At 38.6% G+C, this 16,127-nt stretch overlaps 1 protein-coding gene across 2 annotated transcripts; it reads left to right on the forward strand.

Moving 5' to 3' along the window:
- Positions 1 to 1,650: 1,650 nt before the first annotated feature.
- Positions 1,651 to 15,922, forward strand: LOC103708171 (ATP-dependent RNA helicase-like protein DB10). Of its 2 annotated transcripts, XM_008792973.4 has the most exons (9): positions 1,651 to 1,857; positions 1,960 to 2,336; positions 2,563 to 2,724; positions 10,134 to 10,202; positions 11,047 to 11,316; positions 11,711 to 12,061; positions 12,359 to 12,636; positions 12,895 to 13,278; positions 14,967 to 15,922. In XM_008792973.4, exons 2-9 carry the CDS (start codon positions 2,001 to 2,003, stop codon positions 15,697 to 15,699), a joined length of 2,583 nt encoding a protein of 860 aa, XP_008791195.2. In that variant the 5' UTR covers positions 1,651 to 1,857; positions 1,960 to 2,000; the 3' UTR covers positions 15,700 to 15,922. The 2 variants fall into 2 exon arrangements, with proteins under 2 accessions (XP_008791195.2, XP_008791197.2); XM_008792975.4 differs by lacking the exons at positions 1,651 to 1,857; positions 1,960 to 2,336; positions 2,563 to 2,724; positions 10,134 to 10,202 and adding an exon at positions 10,374 to 10,903.
- Positions 15,923 to 16,127: the final 205 nt, after the last annotated feature.

The following is a 16,127-nucleotide window of genomic DNA, read 5'->3' on the forward strand; positions in this document are numbered from 1 at the left end:
TCTCTCATATTTGTTTGTAGGGAGAAAATGCATTCTTATAGGACTCGGGCTCGCTATCTCTCGCACGAAAGGATTCACCTTCCTTCGCATGAACCCACCATTGAATTTTCCATTGCTTGCTTTGAGATCTATGCAGATGGATAAATAGGAAAGCTTGGAGCGCTTTGAGATATCTGAGGTGGGCATCCAACACAGAATTCCTAGAAGGGTGAATTCTTCAAGCATAGATCCTCTACGGTGCGCGCACGACACCGTAGAATGCTACGCAGTCATGAAGAGCCACCATTAAGAGATAGATGTCTATCAAATAAGGCGGTCCACAAGCACATGCCATGTCACATATGCTATTAGAGTTTGGTTTTCCTCATCTCCCCCATGCCGTCCCTCTTTTCTATCAAATGCAAAATTTCTATCACCAACAAAATAAATAGGCTATACAACTTTAGTTCTCGGAAAAAAAAACCCGTGTTCATCTTTTTCACTCCCACGAAAATGCATATACAGGTTTTTTGTCTTTTCATTACTTTTCTTGTATACGCTAGTCCTGTCATGCTATTAAGAGCATGTTTGAATTTTTCGATAGAATTGGACTAAAAATATAGTAAGATTCGTAGATTGAGCCAACACAACCAAAAAGATATATGCTGGGTTAGGCCTGTATTCATAAAATAACCAAAAATAACATAAAATAACCAAAAATAACTTTGAAGTGGGCCGTTCTGAATCCCATAAGGAAAAAAAAAAACCTCAATATGTCTTTTTTTTTTTTCAATACGGAATTCGAGCCGGCCTATTCCAAAGCTATTTTTAGATATTTTGTCGAGCCCAGTATGTAGCTTGTGATCGTATTGGTTGTACTGACTCAATCCATAAATTCTATGAAAATTTTAGTCCAATTTTATAGGGCAATCTAAACAAGCTCCAAGAAAAAAAAAAATCTCGTAAATCCACATTCATTGCACAAGCTAGAGTCTAGTAATTAAATTTTAAATAATATGTTATACCACTATAATGGAAGCATGTTAGAACTATTAAAATAATTAAAATGACTATTATTTACCCTAAAAGTAGCATTTTCAAATGTTTATGTTAAAAATGATCCTTGATAAAATGGTTATAACAACCTTATAACAAGAAAAAAATGGCATTATCTTTCCTTTTGCTGCTCGTTGGATAAAAGGATTACTTATTGGATCGCTCAATGCACGAAAATTTGATGATTTTTTAATATATTTTATACAGTGAAAAGTACAACTAAAAAATAACAATTATCATTTAGTTAAAATTATAATTATAATAATAAATAATACATCATAATGACCATTATCCTTTCCTTTGTTTATATATATATATATATATATATATATATATATATATATATATAACATAACAGAAACCAGCCGTTATATATATATATATATATATATATAACATAACAGAAACCAGCCGTTATAACGGTAATAACGCCCTTAATTTAAACCTTGCTAATAATTTATATAACTCTTTACGTTATTTTAGCAATTTCTCGGCATGTTGGTGCCACGTGTCGCGTGGTCCCCACATGATCATCTGTCTGCCAATACACATCCGCGTCAAGTCCAAGTGGGGCCCAATCCATGCTGCCGGCTGGCTAGTGTCGTTCCGGGTCCGAGTTCCACCCGTCCTCCCATTACAAAGGGACGGGTGGCGCTCCCGTGAGGGAGATACTTCGGATTCCCCGTGTCTCTGTCGGCCCAGAAAAGCCTTGGGTTCCCCACCGGAATCTCATCTTCCGAAAGCAGCGGAGGCCAGCGTCCTCCCCTCAGCCTCTCTCTCTGGGGTTTCTGCTTCCAGATTGCAATCGATCGATTGAGCGCGGTATTTCCTTTTACTATCCTTCTCTCCTTCTCTCAAGATTCCAAGAAAGTTAGGTTTCGCCCATTCTCTGAACCTAGGGTTTCTCCCATCCTTTCTTTATAGCTGATTTGATTTGCGGGCGATAGAAGAGAAGATCTCCCAGGATGACCGCGTCGGCATCGGCTTTGTCGAGCGGGCCGAGGTACGCCCCGGAGGACCCGAGGCTCCCCAAGCCCTGGAAGGGCCTGGTGGACGGGAGCACGGGCTACCTCTACTACTGGAACCCGGAGACCAACGTCACCCAGTACGAGCGGCCCGTCGCCGATCTCCCGGCTCCCCCTCCTCTGCTGCTGCCTCTCCCTTCTCATCCTCCTCCGAAATCTGGTTCCGTCGCCGTCAGCTCCACCGTCCTTCAATCCCACCATCAGAAGCAGAGGAAGCGGGAGCGGGACTCTCATGATGATGATGGCCGCTACGGCCGCTCTCGCAGCAGCCATCAGGTTGGTTGTTTTTTTTTTTTTTGTGTGGTAAAAATATGGATTTAACCAAGGAAGATTTTTTTTTTTTTCCCTTTTTCTTTCTGTTTCTTGGTCTTTATATGTTTGTCTTGCTATTTGATTATTCTGATGATATGTTGGACTATTTAAGTTCAAACGGCAGATGTTATGTGATTCTTGGTTAAGTGGCTGATGCTAAAGGATGATTACCTGCGTTGATTTATTTCAGCATGGAGGTGGCAGAGGTAGCAGCAGTCATAACCGTGGGTATGGTGCAAAGGATTCACAGGATTCGAGGATGGCATCTGCCAGAGGTCATAGATCATCGTCGGATGGGAGAGGTTCTGTGTCTGTGGAAGCATATCGCCATCAGCATGAAATAATAGTCACTGTAAGTATCAAATGATGCCTTGAACATGACCGAAATCCTTTCATTTTTGTTGAAAATAGTTTTTGCGTGCAGATCTGTATAGGGCCTTTTTAGAACCCTATCTTTTAGGTCTTGCTTCTGATGTTGCATGCTCATATACAATTCAATAACTATGCAACTCGCTCATCATATAATGTTATATTATTCACATGAATTTGCCTTTATTTAAGTTCCTAATCAAGAAATACCTTTCTCTATTTAAGTATGATTATAGCCATGAAGTAAATAGAGTGAGCATATATCCCCCAACTCTTTGTTGAATGCTCAACTTGATAAGGTCAGTTAGACATTAGTATAAAACCTAAATGTTTGCTTTTATGATAACTTCAATAAACTCGAAACTATATATTTATTGTCTATTTTTTACTTTTGGTTCTTTGTATGTTTTTTTCTTTTAGTTTTATATTCTTTCTGGATATGATTGGTGGAGACAATTAGTTGATAAATACATGCACTTTCTGTCCTTCAAGCTTTTTGCTATTTGTTAAATGATTCATTACAGGTTTTATTTTCTGAGAGTTTTCATACTTTGAGTTTCTATTGTTCCTTTGGGTTTTTTCCATATGATATGTTCGTAGAAAATCCGACCATGAAAATTATATCTGATATTATTTTATCATCTGCTGTTTTTGTTAGAGACTTGTCTTACAGTAGATTCTTCGTGTACAAGTTCCTTTTCCTCTCTTTTTTAGGATTGTGTATCAAACTCCCCCCCCCCCCCCCCCCCCCCCCCCCCCCCTTCCCCCCCCTCTCTCTCTCTCTCTCTTTTGGAAGGGGGGAATCTATTCAAAAAGGTTTATTCCTTGGTAGTTAGAATTGGGAGTGCGTGCTGAAATGGGTACAAGTGCGGGTATGGAGTAGCATGTATCTTAAAACACTTGTTTTTTTATTTATATATAATTTAGAATACATTTTGAATAAATGAAAAAATTGGAAAAGACTACGTGTCATCAATGGGCTGATTTCTACTTCCATGGATACATGCAAATCATGGCCATCTTCCTTTAATGTGTACATGCCACGCATCTATGTTGATTTCTATACCAATATTGCCATCTTTAGATGCCTTCGAGACCCATCCCCCTTCTCACTATGCTTGCCCTTCATTAATTGTCTATATTCATTGGTTGTCCTCCACTCCATTTTGATCTAACCCCTCTCTCTCTCTCTCTCTCTTTTGGAAGGGGGGAATCTATTCAAAAAGGTTTATTCCTTGGTTGTTAGAATTGGGAGTGCGTGCTGGAATGGGTACAAGTGTGGGTATGGAGTAGCATGTATCTTAAAACACTTGTTTTTTTATTTATATATAATTTAGAATACATTTTGAATAAATGAAAAAATTGGAAAAGACTACGTGTCATCAATGGGCTGATTTCTACTTCCATGGATATATGCAAATCATGGCCATCTTCCTTTAATGTGTACATGCCACGCATCTATGTTGATTTCTATACCAATATTGCCATCTTTAGATGCCTTCGAGACCCATCCCCCTTCTCACTATGCTTGCCCTTCATTAATTGTCTATATTCATTGGTTGTCCTTCACTCCATTTTGATCTAAAATGCTACTGCTAATTCTGCTGTTTGAGTTGCGAGGCAGCTCTGTAGGGTCAATGATCAAACTGCCACATGTTTCACTCATGTCAGTTGCAGGTTGGTGTGGTATCAGGCTGTGTCTGGCATGTGCTTAGCCCCATGAAAGGGATTAATATGGAAAAGATGAGTCGACAGTGGTATGTATCAACCTTGCCAATTAGCATGGACTGCAATGGACCAATTTTCACAGGACAGGGGCCATATGTCATACCATGAAGTGCATGTCATATTGGCATTGACCAACATGGACAACACTTGAATCTATGTGAGGCAGCAGGTCTGTTGCCAGCTTGAAAACGGACTTGTCATCTTGTAATATTCATTCCTAGAGTCTATGCTAGTGGTTCTCCTTGCTATTAGCTTTGTAATTTGGGCTTTTCTCTAGCTTGACTCTACCTTGGATCACTTAATTACTCACACAGAATCATTCTTCTTCTAGTCAGTACCTCCCATGTGAATTTACCTCCTCACTTTCACTACATTAAAGATTGCTTTGACTTGTTCCATTATTGTGCTTATGGTCCTGCTTTATGGTCATTCATTACGTAGTGTCTACTTGTCTCCTTTGGAGTTTATTATTGAACCACTTCATGTAGGTAGGTGATACTGACAATTATGTTACATCCTTAGCATTCCTCAATTCATTATTGGTGCATCCATCATCCAGTCCATTGGTAAGACATGACTCTTGCGGCTAACTCATGGTAGAGACCAACCTTGAGTTTAAGAGGGTCTGGATTAGGAAATAAAGACTAGTGATTTGTTGTGTAAGCATATAAAATGCTAGCATCGGGCATGCTAAGATGCATTTGCTGTTGCATGACCATTAAAGTTTCAGATTCATTGTTTAAAAAAAATAATGGGAAGAGAGTCATTTCTCTTTACATTGAATGCACCCATTAATGGCTTCCTCAAGAGAGAAAAATAAAATAATATTGAAAGTCAGTCTGAAAAAAAGTCAGGTAGAGAGGTGTGTAATGGTAGCCCCGGTATATCTTTGGCATTATGATAATAGGGATAGGCATGCCTAAGATGCTGTCCAAAGTTTAACTTTTATTTAATGCATGAGTTTCTACTTGCTTGTATGTGTAGAGCCTTCTACCCTTGTATAACATCTGATTGTTTGGAAGTTCTTATGTTAGGCTGACGCCCCAATAAATTAATGTTATCTTTGCTGGGGCCCCAATGAATTAATGTTTCGCTCTGATGCTTGCTCCAGATTTTGGTAGAACAAATGACTTCTCTTTTTGATGGGGCATATTTGATGTGTATACTTCTGTTTCAGATGTACAAAAATAAAGAAAATCTGCCTTCCTTGAAGTGAATTTCTAACTCCAAGGTTTCAAAAGAAACTTGGTTGGCGCCTTAAAGAGTCCTTTCATTTTGTGACTCTCTTTTACTCATTGACTTGTAGGGGGTGCTTTAGTTCAAAAAGCATCTGATAGCATTACATAGAGCAAGCTTTTCTTTTTGGTTGGGGGGAGGGGGTGTAGAAAGAGGAGCTGCAGCTTGATTATAAAGGAAAGTATCACAACGTCTGTAGATTACAGCATATAACACAAGAGAACGAAAAAAAAGAACACCAAAGATGGAAAATACATCATTGAAGCCAAAACAGTATAACTGATCCACCCAAGGTTTGATAATTATAGCCATTACGGAGCCATGCCTTGGATTCTTGATTGTCCAGTAATTGTGTAAATGGGTTGACAGAAACAGTATACCATCATAGTTAGAAAACCATCTGCCTGACCACAGCATTCCACTTGTGAACCATGTACTTGAATACAAGTAACCTATGGTATACTCTATACCAAGCCATATTGATGAACTAAAAGTCAATATGAGGTTTACCATGGTATGTACCATGGAATGCGGAACCGTCCCGAACCGGATGATTCTGCCCGTTCCAAGCCGCACCAGTGGCTCACCGGTATGGTTCCGGCTTTAAAAATTGCTTATGTGAAGATGCAAACACCATCTAACAAAATGATAGATAAAGAAGCACTTCCCTACATGCAAACAAGGATTTAGGTGTTGCTTGCCGTGCTTATGTTGGTTATGGAATTGGCAGGGCACATACAATATGCGTTGTGTTGGTGTTGGTACTCGACATGGGCCAGCACACTGTAGCATGATGCTACTTGGACGTATTTGGGCACCTTGTCCCTAGGTTCTTTTTTTTTGGTATTTTTTTCTTAGTTTGATACTTTAGGACTTGTTTGGTTTACGGAAAAAGAAGGGAGGAAAGTGTGGTGAATAGGAAAACAAAGAAATACATCTTGTTTGATTGAAGTTTTCAAAGAAGAGAGATGGAAAAGTAGCATTTCCATAGAAATATGATTCTCATGTTTCATGAGAAAGTAGCTACTTTCCTACCGGTTGGGAATTATGGTCCTTTTTTTTTTCAAAAGTATTCTTAATCAAAACCCATAGGTAAGGTCTTTCTCTTTATTAAAGGGTATATTAGGTTTTTCATATAACTTTTCTAGAAAAGTATATGTTCAACCAAACATAAGCTACTCTGGAATGTGCGCTTTTTCATGATCAATCAAACATACTAAAACTATTTTTTTTAGGTATCATATTCTCAGGAATCATCTTTCTAGTAAAAAAAAATTCTTCTCGCGAATCAAACGAGTCCTTAAAGTTTTTCTTATTATGCGTAGGTGTGGTTGCATTAAAAGGACGATCTAAATCTCTATATAGTACATACAATCAAGAATGGTGTGGATGTTGAATGCTGTACGGTGTGCCATTTGAGTTAATATGACATCCTACTTCTGGTGTAGCTATATATATTTGAATTATAACTATATATTATAGCCGAAGTAATTACATACAAGGTTCGCCGTACCGGTCAGTATCATATAGTACCAGGCGTACCGTATTGTACGGGCACCAAACCGGTACACAGTCCCGTATATCATACCGACACTCGGTACCCCTCACCGTCTTATACCATACAACGTACCGACACTATAATAGAATGGCATCGGGACGGGATCCGGTACCAAAATGACAAATCTTGACTATTTATAACTATGTTATAATAGTTGAATGAATTGCTATTTTCTTACTATAGTATAGTTTTAATATAACTTTGTTAAAACTATAGTATCATAATCATAACCATAACCCTAATAATCCAATTCCAACCTAACTCTAAGTATTTGGGGTTGGCTATATGGATCCTCCTTTGACAAGCACTCCTATCTAGGTTACTTTTGATGTTATTTCAAATTTTTTCAAATCTTTTCTCACAACCTCCAGCCATGTAACCTTATATCTTCCCACATCTTTCATCACAAATTAAAGTACCTCTTCTTTCTAGAGTCCCCCTTAATTAAAGTACATCTCCTTACATAAATTAAAGTACCTCTCCTTTCTAGAGTCCCCCTTAATAAAAATATGTCTCCTTACACAAATTAAAGTATCTCTCCTTAGATCATCATGTTACATGTCCATACCATCTTAGTTGATTTTGTATCATTTTGTCCTCATTTTGTGCAACTCTTACAGCTCGTCTAATATACTCCTTCAGTTTGCTTTGTAATTTTACCACATGTTCAACTTGGCATATATTAGAAAAGCAGTATAACCATATTATAGCTAAACTATAACTAGAGAATAATGTATAGTTATAGTATTCCTATATTACAGTTTTATCACTCATGAATAATTATGATATATTATTATAGTTGTTGTAGTATGGCCAATATTTTAGGACTCGGGTGGGTTGACATGCCTAGAAACTTGTAGACTTGTAGTGATCGGGTCAATCCCAAACCTGTAAGTTTCAAAAACTTGAACCACCTAATGACTTGTCTGAGTCAACCATGACCTGCACCAAGTCAACCACTCCTAGGATGCTCAAAAAATAAAATATTAATTTATAATATTTTTCCAGGATTAGGATCATTTAAAAACCTGTCTAGATCTGGATCCTATTAATGGTCATTGCTATGCTAAATTATTGCAAGGTATGTTTAGTAAAAGATATTAATAAATATCTTCATTATTTATTTTTACAAAAAATGTTAGATTCAATCATTTTTATTTTGTTGATGTTACATGTGTAAAGAAGCGATTATTATTATATTTCTTCATGCTTATTTATATTTATTTTTTTAAGTCATTACTGTTGAACATTTATTTATTTATTTTATAAATTAATGATGTCACAAGTCAAAGGATCGACCTTGACCTGTGATTTAATTGTTGTCTCGTGACCCAGACAACAAAATAGGCCAATGGTGGGACCAGCTTTCAGAAGTTCTAGACTAGCACTGAAGTGTTATCAACTTATCATAGCTATACTGAAGTGTGAAAATGGAGCCTCTCACCTCTTTACTACCAACAATCAACCTCCCACTTGTTTTTTGAGTGAATGAAATGGTAAAACTAAAAAAGAAAGAAGGTGTTTTGTACTGGATATGGCTTGGCACCAAGCCATATCCAGTCGTGCTTAGTTCGATATTGAGTGATGTGTTTGGTACCATTCAAAGCAGTACGAAATGCAGGGAATTCAAGCACACATGGATGCCCTGTGCTGGTACTAGCCTAGTACAGTCCGACACTCATAACCTTGTATTACTCAATTTGTTTTTTAAACCTATAAATATACATATATAAATATATGTAAATACATATGTATGTATATACATATGTACATGTATATGCATAGAGGATCAAATAACAATCTGCTATTCCCCTTATAATGGCTAATAGCAGCTACTATAACAACCATTGCTTTATTTCTTAAAAAGTCAATAAAAGGCTTGACCCTCAATAAAAGGCTTGACACGGCTAATAACATCCATTAGGTTTTATTTAATGGTAGATGGTCTCAAGAGGGTCCATTATCATGGTATTCAGTGTTAAATCTTAGCGCCAGTGAAGACAGGTTGCGATACTATTATTTGTTTTAAACTTCTAATGTATTACTATGTTGTACAGGCAATGACAATTATAAAAGTCAAAAATCAACTACTATAATGGTTATTATATTTAACAACTACAGAAAACAAAGAATATGCTTTAATGGGAATGTGGCATTTTATTGCTACTATTTTAAATAGGAAAGAAATTTGTATACTCTCTCCCTTTGTAGCCAGATTCCCCCTGAGCTGGACTTCCCTTGATGGGGAGGGGATGCTCCTGCCTTTATTAGTGTCCTGACACAATAGAAGAGAAGGGAAAAGAAGCCTCCACTATGCATAAGCAACACTCAGACTATGGGCATACCTTGCGTAATTAATTGTTGAATAACCCTTGTGCTTTCACATGCAACAAGCTAGTATTTTTATAGGTGTAAAAAGGGAGAAACCAATGGATGAGCGCCTTGGCCAGGACAGAAATCTGGTTATGTGAACATGAGTGATTTAATGTATGTTGAAGGGGATTTATGATAAGTAGGAATATGAAGATAAAAAGGAACAACACTTTCATCCTGGTGGCCAGGATGAAAGTGCTACTTTTGTATATGTCGTAATAGTAGAATAAAAAGGAGCAGCACATTCATCCTGGTAGCCAAAACGAAACTGTTGCTTCCATCATATGGCAATAGATATAGATTTCTTTCAAAATGTCAAAAGAAATGATTTTGCTCTTTTTTTTTGATGATGCTCTTTATATTTTAAGAGAAATGTTTTTGTTCTCTTCTTTGTGATGCTTTTTATATTTCGTTTTTGTTTCAAATTCTTCTTTTGTTTTCATTATGCTATGCATTAGTGACCACTGATGTTATCTTTACTTGATTTTTTTTTTCAGGGAGATGATGTACCAGCACCATACATGACATTTGAGTCGGCAGGCTTTCCCTCAGAAATTCTAAAAGAGGTAATTTTTCAGTCTCCCTTTTGTTTGTCCTTGCTTGTATGATTGCTTTGGTGTGTGATGCATGTGCAAGTTTACTATACTCTAGTGCTCATGAGCATTCACTGCACAGTTATTTTAATTGCTGGAGGTTCATGCCCATTCATTTTTCTTTCCACTCTACTTCTGTCTCAGGTGCGATATTTGCTCCGGGGCGGAGCCAATGTCGTACGCTGTGCTGCACGTGCCACCCTCTTTCCTGGGAGGGAGGTATATAGCTGAAGTATCTGTTATGGTGGCCTAGTATGAAAAGGGCTTTCTGAGTTACCAGTTCGTGGCTGAGCTTCCTCTGGTGATTTGGGCCATGCTGCCACAGAAGCCCCCCAAAAAAGGCCCTTTTTGCGCGCTCCAGCTTGCATCTGCAAGCAGCTGCCAATTTTAGTGAGGGCTTTTTGAGGGACTGGTTCATGGCTGGGGCGCTCGGCTGCCTCCGCTGATTGGTTCAGACTGCCACTTTAGTCCTGACAAAGAAGGCCCTTTCTCCTGCTTCAGCTTGCATTTGCAAGTGGCCACCAATATGGGAAAGGCTTTCTGACAACAAGTTCATGGCTGGGGCTCCATCCAGAGATTTGTTTCAAGCTGCCACTTGGGTCCAAGCAGTGATGGCCCTTCTCCTGCTCGAGCTTGCTTCTGCAAGTGTCCACATACAATTTGGGAATGCACTAGTACCGCCATTAGCCTAATCCTCTGCTTCAATTCCAGAGAGAGAGAGGGAGAGAGAGGGAAAAGGGAGACTTTTTTCCCCTTAAAAAGGCTAGTACTTTAGACTATTAGTCCTCATGGATTTTGTGGGTTTTTGCTTTTCCAGGTACACCATGCGGGTTTCTCTGTTCCCACTCCTATTCAGGCTCAGTCTTGGCCAATTGCATTACAAAGTCGTGATATTGTAGCCATTGCAAAGACAGGATCAGGCAAAACACTTGGTTATCTTATTCCAGGGTTCATGCATCTTAAGCGCCTCTGTAACAACTTTAAAATGGGTCCAACAGTATTGGTCCTATCACCAACTAGGGAGCTGGCAACGCAGATACAAGATGAAGCTGTGAAGTTTGGGAGAGCATCAAGAATTTCGTGCACGGTTTGTTCCTTCCGTAGTTACTTTAGTTCTGTTGTGGGTTGGTTTTTCATGGTTCCTTGGGATCAATGATGGCATATGCTTTACAGCTAGTTTTGATTTTGACAAAAACAGCTTGTTATAAAACTTAAAGTTCTCAAAAATTTTGTTCATTTTTAAAGATAACCTGGAGTCTCATGTATCTCTCCCCTCTAGACCTCTTGATCTGCTCATAAATATAAAGTTAATATTCCTGAAATTGACATAGCTGGTTGTAATGTTATGTGTATGCTAGCAGATGATATTCCATATCTGTTTCATTCTCAATAAATCTGTGCTTTTTCTTGGTAGAAGTCTACTTAACTAATAGTCATCGTGTTTTATTGTTGACTCGCATCTTATGTTTATGTGGTTCAAGTGTTTATATGGAGGTGCCCCAAAAGGTCCCCAGTTGAGGGATTTAGACCGAGGTGTAGATGTTGTGGTTGCAACTCCAGGAAGACTGAATGACATTTTAGAGATGAGAAGAGTAAGCCTCTGTCAGGTGTCATATCTGGTTCTTGATGAGGCTGACCGAATGCTGGACATGGGTTTTGAGCCACAGATAAGGAAAATTGTGAAAGAGATACCAAATCGTCGGCAGACTCTTATGTTTACTGCTACCTGGCCAAAGGAAGTTAGGAAAATAGCTGCAGATCTACTTGTTCATCATGTTCAGGTTAACATTGGGAGCATAGATGATCTTGTTGCGAACAATGCGATCACGCAGGTATTCACTATCACTGAATTCAAGGAAGTTCACATTCTGTATATTTTATTTCTTTTTACCATATTGTCAAGAAACTATATTGGTTTTTTGAAAAAAATGTGAATTGTTAGGTTTTTGTGCTCATCATGCAAAAATACTTATTTATGCAAGATAAATATATCCTATTTGTTGTTGGTTTAGGCATCTCTGCAATATTATAGGGAGATGCAATTGCTGATATTTATCCTGGTACTAGTCAGTCTTCCTCTCAATTGATGGTATTCAAATCTTCATTGCTTCTATCCGTGTCTGTTGCAGTATGTGGAAGTAATCACACCTATGGAAAAACTCAGACGGTTGGAACAGATATTGCGATCCCAAGATCCAGGGTCTAAGATCTTAATATTTTGCTCAACAAAGAGGATGTGTGACCAGCTTGCTAGGACCCTCACTCGTCAGTTTGGTGCAGCTGCTATTCATGGTGACAAGTCTCAAGGTGAGAGGAACAGGGTTTTAAACCAATTTCGAACTGGAAGGTCCCCCATACTAGTAGCTACTGATGTTGCTGCTCGAGGCTTGGACATCAAAGATATCAGGTTAAGCTTCATCTGCTTCTTTCTTTATTGATTTAATGATATTTAGTTATAAAGGAGGACCAGCCAATGGCATCATCATTTTAATCTGCAGCAGGAACATCTTGTTGCATGCCTCAGTTCTCATGCAGTTCTAGTTGTTCTGTGTTGATTTGTGATGGCTTCAAATTGCTTTTTCTGCATTTTTGGTGACTATTGTGCAAAATTTATATTTGTTTTTTTTTTTTGCATATAAATGTGTTATAATTCCAATATTCACAGGGTTGTGGTCAACTATGATTTCCCCACGGGTGTTGAAGACTATGTTCACAGGATTGGCAGAACTGGTAGGGCAGGTGCCACTGGTGTGTCTTACACGTTCTTCTGCGATCAGGACTCAAAGTATGCAGCAGATCTTGTCAAAGTTCTGGAAGGGGCAGACCAGCATGTTCCCAAGGAGTTATGGGACATGGTTTCACGTGGTGGGTATGGTGGGAAGTCCCGCCGTTGGGGTTCTCGCTCTGTTGCTCGTGATGGTGGCTGCCCGCGTGGACGTAGTGATATTAGTTATAGGGGAAGGGATGTGCATGGCCTGCTACCATCCGGTAGAGCAGATAGTGGCCGTGGCAGTCATGGACGCGATGTTCTCGAGCCTCCTCGTGATAGGTATTTATAACTGTAAATTTACTTTTACTCCTTTTGAGTCAAACATTTTTTCAGTACTACTTAGTTACTAATCTAAAGTAGCATACAAAGGCTGTGAATTGCACATACGAGGAAAATTAATAAATAGACAACAATATTAATATGATCATTTAGTTATATTATATATAAATAAGAAATTGATAAATGGAAGCACAAAACAAACGTAAATCAGCTTTAAAGTGAAATTGAAATAAAAACATAAATAAATATAAAATTGGGCCCACGTAGCGCATGTTTGTGAAAGAAGCAATAAGCATTATAAGTGATTAAAATATATTAGATACAAATTAAAATAAAATAAAAAATTTACAAAATAATTGCAAAAAATAAAACATAATAGATAGTAGAAACTGTAAATTTGTGGTTAAAGAAAATTCAATATAAAAATTAAAAGAAAATCAACTAAAAATGATAAAAATAGGGAAAATAAATAAAAGATATATGATTACTAAATAATAAAAAACATGATGTGAAATGCACATTTTAGAAGAAAATAATATATAAAAATAAAATACGTCATTGTAAGTCACTGAGATATATTATATATGAAAGGTATTGAAAATAAAATAGAAAATAGAAGCATGATAACAAAAATAAAATAAAAATATGTTGGAGCTTTGTGAAGAAAGGGATAATATTGAGTTTGATGGCGATACAAGGAGAGGGCGATGTTGGGGAAGAGAGGGAGGAATTGAGGTAGAGCCGTAGAGGGTATGTTGGAGCTTTATATAGAAAGAGATGGATAATACTGAGATTGATGGGGACAGCAGGCGAGGGTGACGTGGGGGAAGAGCGGGAGGAACTGAGACAGGGTTCCGAGAGGCTGCGACTTTTTTTGTTGTTTTTCCTTTTTTTTTTTGGGGGGGGGGGGGGGATTGGGGTGGTTAGAGAGAGAGAGAGAGAGAGGGAGAGGCATGGGGGATAGGAGGGAGAAAGAGGAAAGATTGGTTGGAAGTGTGGTTAAAAATTAAATCATGTCAAACTGAGGTCACGTGAAGGGAATAATTTGTTTAAATTAGAACATATTTTTTTAAGAACATAATTTCTAATTTTTTACTAAAAATCCACCAGTAACATCGTTTTGGAGATAAATGTTTTTCTAAGAAATTAACGGTATTTTGTTTAGTATATTTGATCGACAATCTATTCAGCATATTACTCTAATGTTATAATGTAGACTATATTATCATGGTCATGACATGAGAACGAGCCAGCACAGCTTTCATATCTGGTGATCTTTAGCACAGTTTGAATCTGTTACTAGTATCTACTAGGGAGTCCCCAACTGAACTAATATTTCTAATTCTTTTGTAAATCATGGCTGCTATATCTACATTACCAATAATCTGAATAACTGATGATTTGTCTGGTGATAGTTGGAAGTAAACAGGGTTTGTTGGGAAGATGTGTTAATAGACTTGCTTATTTTAGATATACAATAACTTTACGATGTGCAACTTTCCAAAACACCCAAGGCCTCAACTAAAAACCATCTCACGCACTTGGTCCCTGTAGGACAGTGAGAGCTTGTTGGTCCAGGCTCTAGGCAAGTGGCTGTATTATTGCTTTTTAGATGTGTTAGGATACCGAATCACCATTCCAGAGTAAAAGGAAAAAGAAAAACTTATTATTGATGATGATTTTGCCAGATATGGTCATGGATATCAAGATGGTCATGAGGTAGAGATTCGTGACCGCAAATCCAGAGGTAAATGCCGTAGCCGCAGTCGCAGCCTTAGCTGGAATAACAGCCAGAGGTACAGCCCGAGCCCTGTGAAGGGGCGTGTTGGGTGGGGCAATAGCTGCAGCAGGAGCTGGAACCATGGCCACAGTCGAAGCAGGAGCCGTAGTCGCAGTCCTAGCCGTGGCATCGACCAATATGGTGACCGGCATGGTGAGGAGGCTGGGCAAACACTTCGGGAATCACCAGTATCAAGGAGAAGAGTGCCTTCACCAATCAATGATCAGATTGGCAATCCTGTCGATTCATCAAAAATGCCATCTTACGAAGATCAGAGGGGATCACCTCCATATAACGGTGAGGACATGGAAAGGGTTCAACCAGATCGCTCACCTAGCGTTCAGAATGAGACATCTGAATGCCTGTATAGTAATATTGACAATGGAAAGCAAGGAATATCAGCTAACCCAGCACAGTGGCATCGAGGATCTCCATGGGACCATGGGGATGCTGAAGGGCCTAATGAGGGATCGGTTCGATCACCGTTAGTGCCATGCAATAGGAGTGGGGAGGAAGAAGAGGAAGGAATGATTCCTGCTGATGGAGAGGATGGTGTGATGCCCTTTGAAGAGGGTACAACATCGCCTAAAATGGCGGCAGCTGAGCAACCTGAGTCATCAATTGATAATATCGAAAATTAAAATGGCCCCTAAGCTCACTTGTCTTGCTGGGTTGGCACGTCTGGGCACCCTCTTCTACTTTGATTTCTGGTGGCCGATGTGTTGTGAATTTGCAACATTATGATAAGAATAATATGGATTAATAATAACAGGTACCAAAGCTTGTTTTTCTGTGAGGTACTGAAACATTTGGTTGCTTGTAACCTCCGGATAGATTATCGTTAAATTTTTTTTTTTTTGGCTATTTTCTACTGTTTGACCCAAGTTAGAGAGAACACATCTGTTTGGCGGGAAATAGGTATTCTTATTCCCAACCAGGAGGGATCCTGGCATGGGAGGGGGTTTCAGGATACCTATATTCCTGACTAGATTTTCGTGCGTGCTGCATCTGCTTGAACAGTAGCATCAGGTGCTTCATGGACCGTCGTGGAAGAAAATTAATGCAAGTG

This window comes from Phoenix dactylifera, chromosome 4 (assembly GCF_009389715.1).
Source record: "Phoenix dactylifera cultivar Barhee BC4 chromosome 4, palm_55x_up_171113_PBpolish2nd_filt_p, whole genome shotgun sequence".
Taxonomy (NCBI): Eukaryota; Viridiplantae; Streptophyta; class Magnoliopsida; order Arecales; family Arecaceae; genus Phoenix; species Phoenix dactylifera.